Source organism: Temnothorax americanus, unplaced genomic scaffold (assembly GCF_048541705.1).
Source record: "Temnothorax americanus isolate GAGA-0224 unplaced genomic scaffold, ASM4854170v1 Scaffold21, whole genome shotgun sequence".
Lineage (NCBI taxonomy): Eukaryota > Metazoa > Arthropoda > Insecta > Hymenoptera > Formicidae > Temnothorax > Temnothorax americanus.
In genome coordinates, this window is record NW_027509349.1 from 807,401 (window position 1) to 825,396 (window position 17,996).

The 17,996-nt window shown below is 37.9% G+C and overlaps 1 protein-coding gene across 3 annotated transcripts in view; it reads left to right on the top strand.

Moving 5' to 3' along the window:
• Rho-5 (rhomboid-5) overlaps positions 1-16,785 on the top strand; it is a 92,384-nt gene extending 75,599 nt beyond the window's left edge. The window contains exons 10-19 of one of the 3 annotated variants that reach the window (XM_077406732.1): positions 7,173-7,483; positions 7,669-7,755; positions 8,274-8,468; positions 9,354-9,537; positions 9,938-10,174; positions 10,282-10,308; positions 10,733-10,923; positions 11,102-11,398; positions 11,713-11,866; positions 12,210-16,785. In XM_077406732.1, coding sequence (XP_077262858.1) covers positions 7,173-7,483; positions 7,669-7,755; positions 8,274-8,468; positions 9,354-9,537; positions 9,938-10,174; positions 10,282-10,308; positions 10,733-10,923; positions 11,102-11,398; positions 11,713-11,866; positions 12,210-12,644 — 2,118 coding nt within the window. In that variant the 3' untranslated portion in view covers positions 12,645-16,785. The remainder of the gene's footprint in view (positions 1-7,172; positions 7,484-7,668; positions 7,756-8,273; positions 8,469-9,353; positions 9,538-9,937; positions 10,175-10,281; positions 10,309-10,732; positions 10,924-11,101; positions 11,399-11,712; positions 11,867-12,209) is intronic. The other 2 variants (XM_077406733.1, XM_077406734.1) reach the window with 2 other exon arrangements.
• The last annotated feature ends 1,211 nt before the right edge of the window (positions 16,786-17,996 follow it).

The window sequence follows — 17,996 nt, forward strand, 5'->3', positions numbered from 1 at the left end:
TAGTTTACGCCAGAAGGGCTTATTTCCGCTCGCGCGCCAACTTTGCGCTCCCGCCAACGCTAAGACGAAATTTCACCTTCGAATTAATCAGGTGTTTCAACGCTCTCGCGATTATTTCACAAATATTATGCTACATATGGTTACTCGTGCAACAAAGTAGTCAAATATATCTACATATAAAGTTAATATGTACATTTAAGTATGTTTGAATGCTTTTTTTGAATCGTTACGTATAAAGAGAGCAGTATATAGTACAATAATTTTGATAATATGCAACTCAGTTCGCAAAAGTTTAAAGGGAAGGCTGCACAATTGCAAAATTGAACATGCTTCATCTTTTCTCTCTTTTATTTCTCACGTAATTAGTCGCATTTTGATCGATGCTTTTTCTTAAACAAGTTTTCCCGAATTTTAATTGTAATTTAAAAGTTTTTTTTTTACTTTAATTGCTCGTAGCTTTTGATACAATTTAAAAGCGAACTATCAAATCGTAGCCCATCCATTAGAGAAATTTAAAAAAAGCTTATAAAAATCGATTTAGTACCTGTCAAGATAAAAGTACATAGAGGTAAAAAGAAGTGATTTTCCACGAGAGTGCTTCAAAGGTTTTAATAGCGTGTTACAACCACACATTTTTTGGCAATAATTTTTATCCCCTTTTTCATTGTTTATTTTAAATCAAGGCTACAAATTAAATAGAAGACGCACAATCATGCGACAAATCAAATAAAAATTTATAAAAAGTTCTTTCTGTTATTTTTTTGATCATCCGCTTCCAATTATTCGGAGAGGAAGTACGTTCAGTTTTTTTTTTAGAAATTTAGACAGAAACCATTTTTTATATAACTCAAAGCACGCAGAAGAAAATCTATTTTGATAAAAACAAAATAGAAAATTGATATTTCGATCATTTTCAAATGCACCCTTCTCCTCAATGGTATGACATATAATTTCTTGACAATTATAAGAAGCATGTTGTTTATTTCGATATTCGAATAATTCGGAATCGCAAAATAGATTCGGACGTTCTTAAAATTTACTGTTAAATAAAAATCTTTTGTAATTGATGAGCGAAATAGATGAACAATTCACTGCGATACAAAACGAAAACAGTAAACTCTTTGATTGTCGCGTCGAAATTCGGCCAACAATGCCTTTTGTCGATTATCACGAAATATATGTTCGAATTTATTATACATTTTCGGCCTTTCTCGATCGCGGCCCATTTGAATTCATCGAGCAGCGGCTACATTGCACGGGCGCGCATTGCGCGATGTATTTCTCCTCGCGCCCCTTGCCGTGCGCGGATGGTCGCGGTCGGCCATATTTCAAAACTTACCGCTTAACTCGTACCGCGGCCGGACAACGATGGCTGGAGCATGCATCGCCGCGGGAAAGTGTGTGTCCCTTTCGTATATACCACGATGGCCCATTAAAATATTTCACGCGCGACCCAGAAAGCGGCTCAATCCGCGAGAGTCCAAGTCGATTCCAAACACACGCCGTCCCGAGTATTTTGAAAACTTTCATCGCGAACTTATTTGGACTTTTCCGCACGACTTTACAGTCATAATTTGACGAGCGATTCGCGCGCAATTGTTTGATATTGCGTAATTGCATTGTAATTAACGACTAATATAATAACCAATAACAATCATTGATAGGCTTAAATACTTGTCGGAAAAGGTCACGCTGTCATTATTGTAACATAATTATTTAGAAAGTAATAGATAATTTGAACTACATTATTATAAATTAAATACCAGACATCGAATATTTCGTAACACGAAATAATATGATTCGCCGAAATAATTTGGTGCGCCGACTTTTCCTTTAATTCCATTTCCAGGATCCGAGATGACAATACAGTTTGCTCAATTGAAACGAATTAGTTTAAAAAATTTTAATTTCGGACACACACATTATTACATCTTGTTTTTGAACTGCTTTTTTACGTGATTAATATACGAAATGTCATTGCGATATTAATGTATTTTTCGTTGTTATACTTGAATTATATATTATATGTATCGGGCGTTTTGAACGAACGGAACGAATCGCGCGATTTCCGCCGATAATTCCGCATTGTCCCGCGCGTTCGATTTTTCTCGACTTGTGGCACCATGGAATTATTATCGGCGATCGAGAAACCCGAGCGCAAAGCGGCGAAAATGAGAGGTCCGAAAAACGACACAAATTAATTTCGCCGCGATCCGTTCCGCGCGATCAAATCACAATTCCGCGATTCTCGCGATTGTGCACTGCGGCAATAACAAAATTTATTAAGCGGAAATGCGGCCTGCGCTGCTTAAACCATATTTCGCGATCCCCTTTTTAATAACAACTATATAACGTATAGTGTTGAATCTGGAACATAAACTAAAAGCCTGATTTATTACGTCGGCATATAATATATTTTATTATTAATTATTCCATTATTCTATTTTTCCTCCTTAATATTAGTATAATTTTTAGGATGAAATTATTTAGCGTCACAATATTTTTATCGAGTTCCTTTACCCCGTCCTAAAATGTTTGATTATAATCGTCGGTAGAAAAATTTGTAATGTAAAAAGTACCATTTTATTTTATTTATATGAGTTGCAGTCGAGAGCGAAATAGCGGTCGGTAAAGCTCGTCCGGGAAAAACGCAGCTGGACGTTCTGATCTGATGAAAGTAACGCCGATCTTCCTTGATAATGGAGTTTATTAGATTTCTGCTAATAAATGGAGCCGCTGTCTTCTTATTACGTAGCGCTGCGCTCGCGCGCGCTCGGACGCGATGTAAATTTTAATAAAAACTCCCGTGTAACGCGTGCGCCGCGCCGCGCCGCGCCGCAATTACGTCCCTGCAGCGGTACGCATAAAGGGCGAGTAAAGCGAGTTACGAGGGTAATCTACTCCCTTCGTTACGCCGCCCTAAGATTTAAAACACTTCGTTACGCGCGACGGGCGCGACGCACGCTTTTCTCGCTCATCATCTCTCTGTCCCGCTCTTGTATTCCATCTTCCTTTTAATTTCGCGGAAATGGCGAATTGCGCGCATTGCCGCATTCATGCGAGAAGTAAATAAGGAAATCCTGCCTTTCCCCCGCAAAGGGACGAGAGTTTCTAAAGTGATTTATTTTTGATTTTGAAGGTTTAAGTCATGCAATTTGTGCAAATTTTCCTTTTAATTATTAAAGGAACGTTTGGCAACCCGAAAAATTCTTTAAAAAAATTGAAATTTTGTAGAAACAAAGTATGCGTGAATCTAATTACACAGTAATTTCCTGTTTCGGCTAAATAAACTCTTCTTCTAAGAGCGAAAGCAGCCCTTCAAAGAAAATCTGAAATGTTTTCATATATCTATAATTAATATTGCAGAAACTATAAGAGACATAAAAAGTATGGTTTACAATAATATAAATATAATAAGAGATTTAAAAATATGTTTATAAATGCTTCTCCCACCATTCTCTTAATCGGTGAAATTTTTATTATTCGATAATATAATGAAATGTAAAGTCTTTTATAATATTCTGCGAATTGAAGATTTTAAACGTACCTAAAATTAATCTTTAGTGTCCAAAAACATATCAACGTATGGTCCAAAAATATAACAATAAATATTCGTCGTAAATAAAAAATATTTTTTATTTGATTTAATATATACCATTGTACAATATATAAATAATGTAATATAAAATAGCGTTCTGCAAAATTAGCACATGAGATAATTTTCATAGACCGTAAATATCTATCCTTCCGAGCGCGTCCGTTATCCAACTATAATAAAATCGATGAAGAAAATAACGAAGAAAGTATTTAAAAATTTAATTTTTTTAATGTCTTACCATATTGCAGGCATGAAAAGTGAACTTTTATATTTTTCAATATCTCTTATAGTTTCTACGATATTAACAGAAATATGGAAAGTCAGATTTTCTTTGAAAGAGGGTTTTTACCCTTAGAATCGTTTATCAAAACAGAAAATTGCTGTGTAATTAGATTTATATAAATTTTATTTCTTCAAAGTTTCAGATTTTTAGGAATTTTCGAATTGCCGGACTTTCCTTGTCACAGTGGATATACTTTTAAAGAAAACATCGAGAGATATACACACAAGTATCGATGTCCTTTCAGTAAATTTCAGCATTAGGCCTGGCGGAAACGAATCGCGGGGTGTCGATATACCAACTGAAGCCATTTCGAAGTTGCAACTGCGCGGTCGCATCCGCCAACGCGGACGTAGTCGTCAACGCCGGATTATGCAGATCTGCGTTTAATTATATGCTCGCAAAATGATGGATTTTCCAGTGAATGCTCATTATGCGTGTGCCATCATCGTTGATCGATATTAATGGCGAGCCAATAATGTAATCTAATCATGACGATGGATACGAATTAATTAGGTCTCGAATTATTGCCGATCGTTATCGTCGAATCGGATCCTTTAAATGATAATTTTTTCGTTTTTTTTTTCAACGACTCTTAATTTAACTGTGTTCAATAAAAAGTTTTTTTTTTCAATTTCATGTAATTGGATCTACTATAGTATCGTATTGACACTCTAGGGGGGGAGGATTGCAACTAAAAACAGAAATAAAGTCTAGTTTTTTAATTAAAATATGATGAATTTCATCCTTTTTATGAAGAGTGAGCAAAGGAAGAATGCTATAAAATTAAGACGTGCGTTAAATTTGTCTTTAATTTAATGGAATGTCAATATAAATATGATATATTTTTATTTGTCAAAGAATGTACATCGCAAATTGAGATATTTAACATGAGCCAGGAATGCGAGCGCGAGATATATGTTTTCTCTTGATATAATGGCGAGCCCGTTAAAGCGGAAAAATTCCCGAAAGCGGGACTACGCCTCTGTGAAATCCGACGGAATTTAATTTCGTGCACGGCTTGCGGGAATTAACATTCACTCCTGTTATTGCTTCGTATCGAGCCCCGCCGATCGGATTTCGTACTGTCGCGACACTCGGTTCTCGGCTGTTAATCGTCGTCCATATACGCAATTGAACGGCGTATTTTGAAAAACGCGCCGGGCCGTTCTGGAAAATTGAAAGTCCTCGATCTTTCATTATCGCTTTGAGATAGGATCGATTAAAAAAAAAATTATAAAAAGGTCCCGCAGTAATCTGAAATATTCCGTCTCGTTGTCCAGTTTCTTTGAACATTTCGGAATATTTTAAAAATTTCTATTTACAGAATACGTTATATATAATACAATTATATAATTTATTAAAACGTAAAAAATTGCGACAAATCGTTACGTTTTTGGGAAGATTTCAAGGGGGAGGGGGTCGGTTTTGTTGATGAAATTTTATCGGTTTACTCAGCGACACCGTGTATATACGCGCAGATTCGCTTGACAAAGACATCGCCTCGTTAGTCGGAGGACATGGCCGAAACAATATCGGCGGAAGTTGCGAACTTAAACTGCCGTTTAATGCTGCTAGTTTTACGAAGTTTCGAAGGGATGACGGCAAATGCATGGTCAGGCACGCGGCGGCTGCCGACTGGTTTGCACTTACTACTGACCGGCAGTAGTAGGTGCCAGCGACCGATCGGACGGCGCGGCGCAGCGCAGCGGCCGCGCGTGAGAGAGTGTGCTTTCGACAGCTCTGACAGTTTATTAGCGGTATCGGGACTGTAACTGGGGATGTAGCGCAGTTAGCGATTGCCGCGAAACTTTGGACATCGATTTCTAACGCTTTTGCTTTTCCGTACGTTCTCGTAAGACAGCTCGCGTGCCCCGATCTTCTTGTTAAATCTTTCAACGTTCGAGAAAACAGACTTGTTAATTATGAAATTGGGGGATAGCGGAAATCGTTTCTTTAGTGTCGGATGCACTGTTAAATTCTTAGTGTCGAATTATACACGGAGAGAATTTTCTCTTAAAATTTACCCTAAAATCATGGTAGCTGTGAGACAACATGTGTACCACTAAGAATTTTATGCGATCTATTCTGATTAATCCTTAACTAGCACGCGGGGTGTCAAACACCTCAAAACGAATTTCGTCAAGTTTAGGCATCTTACAGTAAAATTGATTATCCCTGACTTAAACATAAAATAAAAATGAGTTTTATAAAAATCAAGATTTCAATTCAGAAAAAGGGGCACAGGCGATCATGAAAATAATTACCTTTTTTTAAATACCCACTACAATCATAATTTTTTTCGTAAAGTACTCTATCTCAAGAACATCGTGTTAAATTTTTATCAAAAAATATTTATTTTTGACTGAGATATGATTTTTTTTTAGCAAAACAAGCCATTTTTCACAACAAATTTAATTCAAGACTAAAAATTTCATAGTTTAGGCTAATGGGTATCATTTTCCAGTGTTTAATGTATATACTTGATTTTTTTCAAACCTATTGGAGCCTCCATTTCGCCGTACCCAACGTTCAAAGTGTGTGGGGTGTACAACACCCCGTGTGCAGATGACGTTTGAACGCGGACGTGTGCTAGTTAAGGGTTAATACCATAATAAAAAATATTAATATCTATTACATTAAAATATTAAATATGTTTGATTAATTTTTTACTAAAACATATCTAGGAAATTTCAGTAATTTTTCAAAATTTACCAATCTGCTTGACAATTTTTATCACGTTGTTTGTAAAATGTCTTTTGTATATTTTAAAAATTCCTTGGTTGCCAAGTTGTCCCAGGTTTGTAGTGAATTTAAGAATAAAATATAACAAAAAATTCTCTCCGTGTACGCATTGCAATTTGAATTATTTTTAACCATTTTTGTAGCTCGCCACTATTCTTACTCTCGATACGTCGTTAATTTAACTAAATCAAATCAATGAAGTTAAAATAATACCGTTTTGTGTTAAAATAATAAATTTTGACACACATGGTGGTTAAAAATAATAAAATGTTATTTAGGGTATATCGGTTTTTTCATCCTTTAATATTTAACAGTGATTTAACAGTAACCCGAGTTTTCTCGATCAAATTTATCTTTTTCTATTTTCTTGCTATTGCTTATATCTCATCTTTAGAAACTATTTAGTCTTTATTCGCGAAAAACTTTTTATATACAAATAAAAAGCATATGAAAATTGGTTTATATGTACTTTTGGCGAAGGTATTCAATTTTCAGGAATACAAATATCGTGATCCTATATTTAATGGAAGCACCGTTGTGTGTTGACAGTCGTTGACAAGGCAGCGTCCTCGCGAGCGCTCGCAATCACGTCCGGAGTCGCGCAGCTTCCCGCCGAGCACGATCGCGTACCTGTCGAGGACAGACCCCGACAGCGGCCAGGACGAGGACGAGGCCTTCTTTGAGAGGCCCCCGCCGCCACCGCCGCCCCTTCCGCTCCCGCCGTCATCTCAGCAGTCGCAGACGCAAATCGATCAGGCCTCCAGCGGACTGGTCAAGGACGAAGAGGTCGGCGCTAAGAAAACAGATGTTCTCGACTCTACGCAGGATCGCGAGGGGATCAGTACCGAGGAGTTAGTTGGGTAGGTTTTGTAGAATTAGGGATTCCGGGGATATATTAAAAATAATTACAAAGAAACGTCGTAATTTTAAAATTCTTCTACCCTTTTGAAGTTTTTTCTGGGTGAAAAATCAGAGTCGTTTAGATGTTACATATGTTTTTCTTTGATCTTCGGACAGCGAGACATTGGGTGCTCTTTCCCTGCAGGTTCGCACAGCAAAAGGATGACAGGACGACGATCGACGGACAAGTCAGACGACCCCGTTCGATCCCGAGGGACCATTATATTTCCAGGTGAGAATTCTAAATCCCACTTAAGCTCTTCCTAATAGAAGGTCAAATATCACAGTCCTAATTTGAAGTATTGAGCCATCAAACCTATGTCAAATCTCAATTATTATCGTCAAAATTAAGTAACTATAGCTTCAAAAGCTAATAAATAGCATTTTATGTTAATGATTTAAAAAATAATTCAAATACTATATTTTTTCATGATTAATTTGATAAATCGGAAATAATGATCTCCCATAAATGTCTTGACTCATCTCGCGGAGATGAATCGAAGATCAATTGCATGTGAATTAAATGAAAAACAAGATCCTTGCGTATTATCAAGCTTCGAACTTAATTTATAAAAGATCCTTTGCTTTTGAATTTTCGCAATCCAAGAGCCATTGCCATTTGTACATTGCAAGGACCACATACGACTTAGATGATCGTAGGAACCTGTTTTGTATACTCGGATAAAAGCAAAGTGGACTTATCGTTGATCGACAAACGCGCAAACATGTACAACGAGAAAGAAATTACAGAAAAACAAGTTGGAGCAGGTCGAAGTACGACGCGCCTCCGGCGGAGGGTACGAGGGTGCCGCAAGAGGAAGGGGTGACTCTCCGCAGCCGGGAGATAGCCGGGACCACGAGGATCTCCCGTGGCACGATCGATCGTGTCTTCGACAACAGCAATCGGCGGCGATACGGGATGGGCATTGTCGGTCGTTTCTTCGGGTATATTATTCATATTTTATTCCTTGTTGCGAGGCCTGAAATAAATTACATTCCTGCGAGAGCTAGACTGTCTTAATTAAAAATCAATTAACTGACTGTACAAGATGATCTGCCTTCAGCGAAGGACAGTTGAAGTTCGTGTAATTTTCATAAGGTATATTTTAGACGGAATATTAAAAATGAACTTATCGATCTACCATACAGTTTTCCTCTAAAATAAATTTAATGTCGTTATGATAATTTTTACATATATTATACATATAGTTAATATATTTTTACATATATACATATATTATTTCGTACAATATTATATTAATATCGTCCCAGCCAGAAATGATTAGTTGAATCGACGGCGACTAATTATTTCTGGCTGGAATATTCGAGGTAAAATTTATTATCGGAACATATCGCGTATTGCGGGTATCATTATTATAGAGAAAACGGTTTGTCTATTGACAAAATCGAGATTATAGCAAACAAAAGGGAATATTTAAAGTAAATTTTATTAATTACACATCGTTTCCTTTGAATTAAGTTAAATGGCATTATTATACTTTTTACATAATGCCTGTTATACGTGTAATTCGTATATTTTTATTATATATCTACGTGTACAATTTTTTATAGTTATTTCACACAATATTATATTAATACTGTTCCAGTCAGAAATAATTAATTGAATCGACGTCGACTAATCACTACTGGCTAGGATATATTTGCAATATTATCAGAACATATATGTCGCGTATTGCGGGTACCATTATTATAGAATAGTATATAAAGCATTTTGTTTACTGACAAAATCGAGATTAGAGCAAACGAAACGTACTAAAGGGAACGAGAGCTCGGTGAGGTATTAAAGTTTTTTTTCCCTCGTTATTCCAGGCGATCTTTTCGGAAAAGCGTCGCGCACAAACCGGACATAAAGAAGCAGTTGGACAATTTCGAGGATCATCGGCCGTATTTCACGTACTGGATCACTACTGTGCAAGTATTGATTCTGATAATATCGCTGGCCTGTTACGGATTCGGTCCTGTCGGGATGGATCTCAAGCATCGATCGGGATTGGTGAGCAAATAGAAATTCGCTATCTGTCGGCTACAGTTATTTACGACGGTCGGTCACTTCTTAGAAACTTCGCTTGGCATTTCGTCAATCTTCTTGGAAAACTAATCTCGTTGAGAATAAATTCAAACGCTTTATGCGCAGAAGATAAAACTTTCCTTATTTTAGCTATGCTGAATTAAAGCAAATTGTGTTGAGTCCACTCAATCCTTGTTTGGAGCAATAAGAAGTGAATGATCACTTTAAGCTACAACGATACTTTGTCTTTCTTTTAAATATGTATTGAAATTTACGCTTGTTTAAAATATTTCGAGCTCTGTTTAAATGCTAGTCGCTGTTTTTTTTTATTTTTTAATAAAAAATGTAGGGACGATTGGAAAAATGTGGATTGAATTGTGCCCAGGTTCTCGTAACGAGTCTGTCGTTGCAACAAGTCGACTACCAGGAACCGGCGAACTTTTGGCTGGGCCCTAGGGCTGCAGATTTGATCCACCTCGGCGCCAAGTTCGCGCCGTGTATGCGCCGGGACATTAAGATCCTGAAGGAGATCGACGTGTGGCGGGAAAGAGAACGGGATACTGCCTGTTGCATCAGGAATGACGATTCCGGCTGCGTTCAGTCCAGCAAAGCAGACTGTTCCGTAAGTTTCCCCGATTATTTCGGGATAACACTTTGTAACATACCGTTGGCTCTTCACGGCCGTGTATGTTTGTGATAATAAATGTTTCTTCCATGCGCGCCCAACAGGTCCGGGGATTGAGATCCACTGCTATGGTAAATTATCGTTAATTTTTACTTCGATTCCTTAGCCCCCGAAAAAGCACCTAGCGAAAAGAAGGAAAGAGAATATATGTTTTCAATTTATTGCATATTGTCAGCGCTCGTCACAATTTTTCGTTATTTGATTTGAAACTTTTCTGACATAAACACAAATGCTTTCTCTTTTTATTAGTCAACGTACGAATTTAATTTGTCCCCATTTTTAATGAAACAGAAAAGTTTTAAGGTGTTAGTTTTTGCTACATAATTTATTTTGCTAATAAATTGCGCACCACGACTTCTGTTATTGATTTAATTAATTGTTAATTTATGCATGTTTCGATCCAGGAGATTGGGAAATATCCAATGATATTTTAAAGTCTCAAAAATCAATCCTCGCTGACAACGAAATCAATTACGATTGTGTTGAATCTCGCAGAATACAATATCGACCTGGAAGAAATGGGGACCCGGAGACAGCGGGCCCGGCGGTCGCATCAGTGGGTCAGTTTGCGGACTGGACCCAAAGTTCTGCGACGCCCCGGCAAGTATCGCACCTTACGAATGGCCAGACGACATCACCAAGTGGCCGATCTGTCGGAAAACCAATCCCTTTAGCCAACGTTTCAGGTGAATTCTACCCCGTAATTTTATTCACGATTTCTCTAAGGGGCAAATAACAGAATACCCCTACGCGCGAAAAAGCAGAGCTATTTGCGGAAATGAACTTGTGAAAATAAATATTGTAATTCACGAAGATTAAAATGGTTATAAAAAAGAAATAAATCGAAATATTGATTCTTGACAGTAAAAACGGGGGTCAACGGGGCAACGCCAACTTTCCCATCGGCCGCTACAAGGATAAGATGGCGGAGCACATGGTGTGCGAGGTGATCGGCCATCCGTGTTGCATCGGGATTCACGGGATGTGTCGGATCACCACGAAGGAGTACTGCGATTTCGTCCATGGTTATTTTCACGAGGAGGCATCCCTGTGCTCCCAGGTGGAGTGTTTGCACGACGTCTGCGGGATGATACCGTTCCTGCATCCGGAATGGCCGGACCAGTTCTATAGACTTTTCACCACCATTTTTCTTCATGCCGGGTAATAGCTCACGACAAACAGAAGATCGATTTTTTTATCTTATTAAGTCTCGAAGAAGCAAAATGCATTTATTTATCATTAATTGCAAGTTAATTAAAAAAAAAAAATTTTTTTAAACAGTTTATTTATTTCAATAAATGGATCCCAATAAACAAAATCAATTTGCCGTTAAATGTAATTTAAAAAAAACGGCTATTTATTTATTTTTATTGAAATTTAATAAAATAAAAAGCCAATCGATTAGTTTGAGTAAATTAATTTCTAAGAAATAAACTTGTGATTTATATGTTTATTCCAATAAATCGATTTTTCAGAATCATCCACTTGATAATTACGTTGCTGATCCAATATTTTCTGATGAGAGATTTGGAAAAACTGGCAGGCTCGTTTCGCATCGCTTTAATCTACTTTATTGGGGCTCTTGCTGGGAATTTGGCCAGCGCAATCTTTGTACCTTATAGAGCAGAAGTAAGTACTTAAACCATATAAGATTGGTAAAATAATGAAATTACAAGTTATTTTATTCTCTTGTAACAATACAAAATTTTGTTTATATTAAAAGGAAACTGTTATCTATATATTTATGAATTTATTGATTAAATAATATGTTATCAGTATTTACTGACTATCAAGATTAATCGAGATTAACAATATTTATAGACAATTGCATGTTTGTCTAATATTGAGATATTGCTAAAAAATCTCATTTCTTTTTTTTATTGTATATAAAACAAAAATTCTTTTAATCTATCATGCTCGTTGAAGCTTTTGGATATGTACATCAACAACAATTGTCGCCACTTAATTACAGGTCGGTCCAGCCGGCGCGCATTTCGCTTTGCTTGCCACGCTGGTGGTCGAAGTGCTGCATTGCTGGCCGATGCTGAAGCACCCACGTCGCGCACTGTCCAAGCTGATTCTGATCCTGCTGGGGCTGCTGACGCTAGGAATCCTACCATGGATAGACAACTACGCGCATCTTTTCGGCTTTATCTTCGGCTTCTTGGCGGCCTACGCGCTGATGCCGTTCATCTCGTTTGGCCATTATGACCGTAGACGGAAGATCCTGCTGATCTGGGTCTGCCTGATCCTGATCGTGGGCCTGTTCGCCCTGCTGCTCGCCCTCTTCTACAACGTACCGGTGTACGAGTGTGAGGTGTGCAAACTGTTCAACTGCGTGCCGTTCACCCGCGACTTTTGCGCCTCCCAGAACATCAATTTCAAGCGAGAGGAGCAAGCGGTATGACACACGGGGCCGCGGTTCACAGTCGAGCGCGAAATTGTTCCGCTCGGCCCCCGACCTCACGCTCCTCATCATCGCGCGCATCACTGCAATACGCCATTACCTTTCGCCGCGCTCGTTCTGACGACGCTCCTCGTCGACTCCCAAAGATGTGTCTGAAGCCGCAAGATCGGTCGGAGCTGAATAAAGGAAAAAGACTTTTTCGCTTGAAGGATAACCATAGCTCGAAATCTTTGAAAGGCTTAACCGTACGAAGCTGAAGAACAGAAGAAAGTTGTCTAAAAACAATCAGAAGGAAGATTTCTCGAATCATTAAAGAAAGACGGAAGATTTCTGAATTTTTTTGACAAAGTTAAACGCAAAATTTTGGAAGAGGTTTAAATGTAATGAATTTTTTCGAATTTCTTGGAAGAAGTGAAAGAAAAGATCAATAAATATTTTTCTTCATTTTAGCTGGAAGAAAAACTTGAAAAAGAAATTGTTTCTTAAGTTAAAAAGAAACTGTGAAAGAAGACCAATAAATGTTATTTTTCTTCACTGTAGTCACAGAGAAAAGGGAAGAGATCTTATTACGGAAAAGAAATCTTCAATTTTTAAGGAACTAAAAAGATAGAAGGATAATTTCTTGTCTTTCCGATAAAACTGAAGAAAGAATGAAAATAAGCGTTTCTTTGGCCTTCAATCGACATTTAACGATCTCATCGAGCTTCGAGAACCATCAGATTTGCGTTATTACAGTCGCAAGATTTGCAGAACGCAAACTTTGAAGATAATCCTATTACTTAACGACCGCGCTTCCACGACGACACTATTCGAATCACCGAGCTTCTGAAATTTCGCAAACTGCAAAAGTTCCACCATCAAAGTTTCCGAGTTTTTCGAACTTTGAGAAATCCAACGATCATTTTTCGATCGTGTTCGCGTTATTCGTATAAGAGTGATATCACGGTGCGTTCGGGGGACATGGGGGTTTGATAGTGCCTGGATCGAGCGGGTGAAGGTGATGGATCCCGACCGACATTTTTTCGCTACTGCCAACGAACGTTAGAGAAGGAACTCGTGTTCGTCGACGCACGACGATGCCTTAACATTATTAAGTTTCAGCGTAGTGAGTGGCTCCCGACGTGAGCTGGCCGGGGCCCAGCGCGGGCCTTGAGGGAGCCCAAGGATTCTGAATCGCCGAACGAAGTGTAAATAATAATGCATCGCGAGACGATGACGGACGGATGCTCCACGGATCATCTCCGGGTCCCCGCGGAGTTCGGCGCGGTTAGCATCCACCGTTTCTCGAGGTGTTAATAGGATAAACGGAGAGGCGGAGGAGAGCCAGAAATGTAAATAGGATCGAGTCTTGTTACCATTGTAAGGGCGATCTTAGTAAGCTAACTTTAGGGAGAACCTTGAAAGTGCGCACGTCTTTCGTCTCTGCACGATATAGTCCCCCGCACCTCCGACATCCGGAACTATTGTCTGTGATGGCTTGACCTTGGAGATATTTTTCGTAGCACCGCGACGGCCGTAATGACGATGGCCGCGAGCCTTCCTGCAGGGACGATCGGTGGATGTTCGCTATCTGGATACCAGTCGATCGCACGCTCATGCGAAACATCCGCCAGTTTTATGGAACTTGTATGTACATATTATTTTTCTTATCAAAATCACTTTGTGTTATCTTTAACGTTATTGGAAATACAGACAGACGTTTTAGATAAATGCTTTATAATTTTCGACATAAAATATGAGCCATATACCGATAAAACAAAATTTCAAAAGATCAAAAGGATCGTTTTGTTTTTACACATATAGATATGTATCGCTATTTTAACGAATTCGATGGGTTTTTATATCAAGTGCTTTTGAATCCGAACAATATATGCAGATTTTACAAATTATAAAATCTATAATTTGCTGTGGTTGAATATAATTATTTTAAAAAGAAGATATCCGGAATTATATAATATCAAAACATGACATAAAATTTGTCAAATTTTAATCACTATGTTTTAATTTTAATGACATAATTGCTTTTATATAATTATTATTAACAGGATTACACTCTTTGACATAAATATATCTGATTTGTTAATTTCCTGGATAAAATAATTTTATTAATTTACTGTAATATAATAATGAGATTTTATAATAACAACCAAATGTAATCTTACGCAATGTTTCAACATCGAGATTTATGTCAAAGCGCAATTGTTTTTAAATGTTTCATTGCGCAATATGCGAGAGACTTTAAATATACTTTAAAATAAAACCGAATTTTACATTACGCTTTAATGTGTCGAATATCACGAAATAGTGTACAACAAAACATGGAGTGTACACGCAATATAGCGAAGAATAATTGCGACGTCCGGTTGGTATCCAGATGATTGACTCCTCATCGAGGATAGGAGGGAAGGGAAGGTCCGAGGCAGAGGAGGCGGAAGGAAAGTGTTAACGATTTAAGGCGAAACGAATCAATTTTTTATAACGACGTGAGAGAGAGTGAGAGAAAGAGAGAGAGAGAGAGAGAGAGAGAGAGAGAGAGAGAGAGAGAGAGAGAGAGAGAGAGAAATAAATGAGAGGAAGGCGCGAATATCAGAATTCTTGATCAATTTCCGAAGTCTGTAAATATACATTTTGCGATCGCGTGAGGGAGCGTGAGGGAATAGAAGAGGCGGTGTGGAAGAGACAGATAGGTACGCGAGGCATTCGCGCGAGATGACGATTTGACGATTTTGTTCAAGGGATTGAAACCGTGTAACCCTTTAGCGGGGCGAGGGAGCGAAAAGGGATCGGATGTTACAAGCATTTTCGTAACAATGGGAAGTGCCGTTTCTCTATTTCTACGCGTAGCGTAGCGCGGAAAATCGTTTCCGGTTTCAATCCCTATTTTATTTCGTTTATCGCCATGTGTACATATACGCGCGTGTATTCCATTTTATTGTAGAAATTGTCCCCGATATTCATTTCGCACAGATCTGCGAAATCACGCTTGCGGCTACGATTACGATCAGTTCGAGTACTCTACATTTCGTCGCTCGGTATTGGTTTAAAATGACAAAAGAATTTCGAGGAAATAGTGTATCGAATGGAAAGATACTTAAATACAAGAGATGAAAGAACATTTGCTGAGATTGTTAGGAAAGAAAAAGATTTCTCACACACACGTTTACCTTCTTCCACGTAACATTTCTATACAATATGTGTGCTAGTTATTTTTAAGTTCTTTCAGCCTCGTAAGCCTTTGTACTTTTTTTTTTTTCAAAGCAGTTGAAAGGACTGTGCAACATCCGCATTCGCCGGACAATTACATTAGCATAACACGTATGCGGAATGCAAAACGTAACTTGACGTCATTTGCAGGTGTCATCATAGTTATCATGATTGTCATCGCTATTGCTCGCATTTAATCCAAACTATGCATTTGGAAACTTTGTGATATACGACTCGATGATCGCACGAAGGAACGGGGAGAGAATGGGACGGAGAGAAAGTTGTATGTGTGTTCTGTGCGTGTGTATGTGTGTTATACGTGTGCGCGCGCGCGCGCGCGCGTGCGTGTGTCGGGGTGGCCCACCACCCTATTAAACTTTTTTTCGGATTATATATATAAATATTATATAAATATATAAGCGTATACCCATACGCGCGAGTTAAGGTGGATCGTCGATGACGAGCAACGTATTGTTATTATTGTAAATGTGTTATATACAGATAATAGCATGCAACAGACACATGCACACATACACACGGTATACACAAAAGTACATGGACATATGAAACAATCGTATATACACGTATACACGTACCCACACGATGGAGATAAATAAATTGAGAACTTTCGATAATTCCATACCGATCACGGCGAGGTGGAATGTCTCGCCTTCCTTCGCGGAGGCGAGAGAGGAAAACGGAGGGAAAGAGTGAGAATGAGGGAAGAAAAAGGGTAGTTTCATCCCCGATTATGGTTGTTGTAGAAGCCAAAAATCACGAGCAAATTGCGCGATCGAACCAAACTTTTTACATAATTAATTTTATATATTTTATGGCTGTGTACGAGAGACGAGAAAGTTTCGAATGCAATTCGTTATATGGGATGTCTCAAGAGTTGCACGATATCTCTGTAAATTATAGAAGTCAAATTTTTTTTTAGAAAAACGGCATTTTTAAAGAATTTAACAATAATTCAATAGAGTCTTAATAATCTTTAATTATAAGCAAATAAGAATGAGAATTTTGACTAATAGAATCATGTTGCTTTCAACCTTTTTTTAATTGGATCTATTTTTGAAAATAGAGTTGTCTTACGTATCTATTCTTTCTATTTAGAGATCAAACATTCCGTTTCAATTTAAGAAAAATCTCACGCTTGTCTTACATATTGCGATAATTTGCGTAATTATTAAGACTTTGATATTATTTTCAATATTATCACTTTTTATTACGGAGAAAATGCGTTTCTACATTTATATAACATACTATATATATTTATGTATTATGTTTTTTATTTTATTTATAATTTATATTTTTTTACTTTGTAAAGAGATAATTATCTTGGTAAAATCCACAGATCCCCGATCGCGCGGTTGACTTGTAATTTTTGCGATGCGGCGAATCACCGCCCTTGTAAATAAACGTATGCGTCAAAAATGGACCAAGGATCTACATAGTGCAGCTCGTGCGTGTAAAATTGATCGGCAGGTAGGATTGTAAGTAAAGTTAAAATTAATCCTAATTATTACGGAGGAACCACCGCGAAAGGTAGGCGAATTCGGAGGAGGGATTCACGGAGATTCTCTTCTGCGAAATGAGAATCTTGATTTTCGAAGTCAAGAAATCGGCTAAAAATCAGAGAGATCGCTTTTGCGTAAACATTTTTCGCCGTTCCGTTGGAGTTGACTAACGTAACATTTTTTTGTGGCGGTAATTTTTTACCGTTTCGTATTCTGTATTTCGATTTACGGGACAACGGTTCGTCCGGTACTGTCCATTTCGAGAATTGGGGCTGTTTTTTCGTGCGGTGCTTTTGTTATTAAAGCGATGCAGCCATTCAGTTAAGTGCAGTCGGTTAAATGGAAAAATGCCTTCGAATTCCTTCTATTTTCGTGAATATTTTTATATGAATACAGACGGCGAAAACAAAGCAAATCACGAGATTACGTATTGAGAGTACGAAACGAACTTCATAATTTTAGAATGTTTACAAAATTGTGAGGAAACTCGTGTTTTGGCACACGTGTGAAGCACAAGAAGTTTCGCGTTGTATGTACATTCGTGTCGAGCTGTAATTTCGAAAATTGACGATTCGATTGCGCAGAGTGAACTTTTGTCGGTCTTTCTCTCAAAATTCGCTTAATTTTT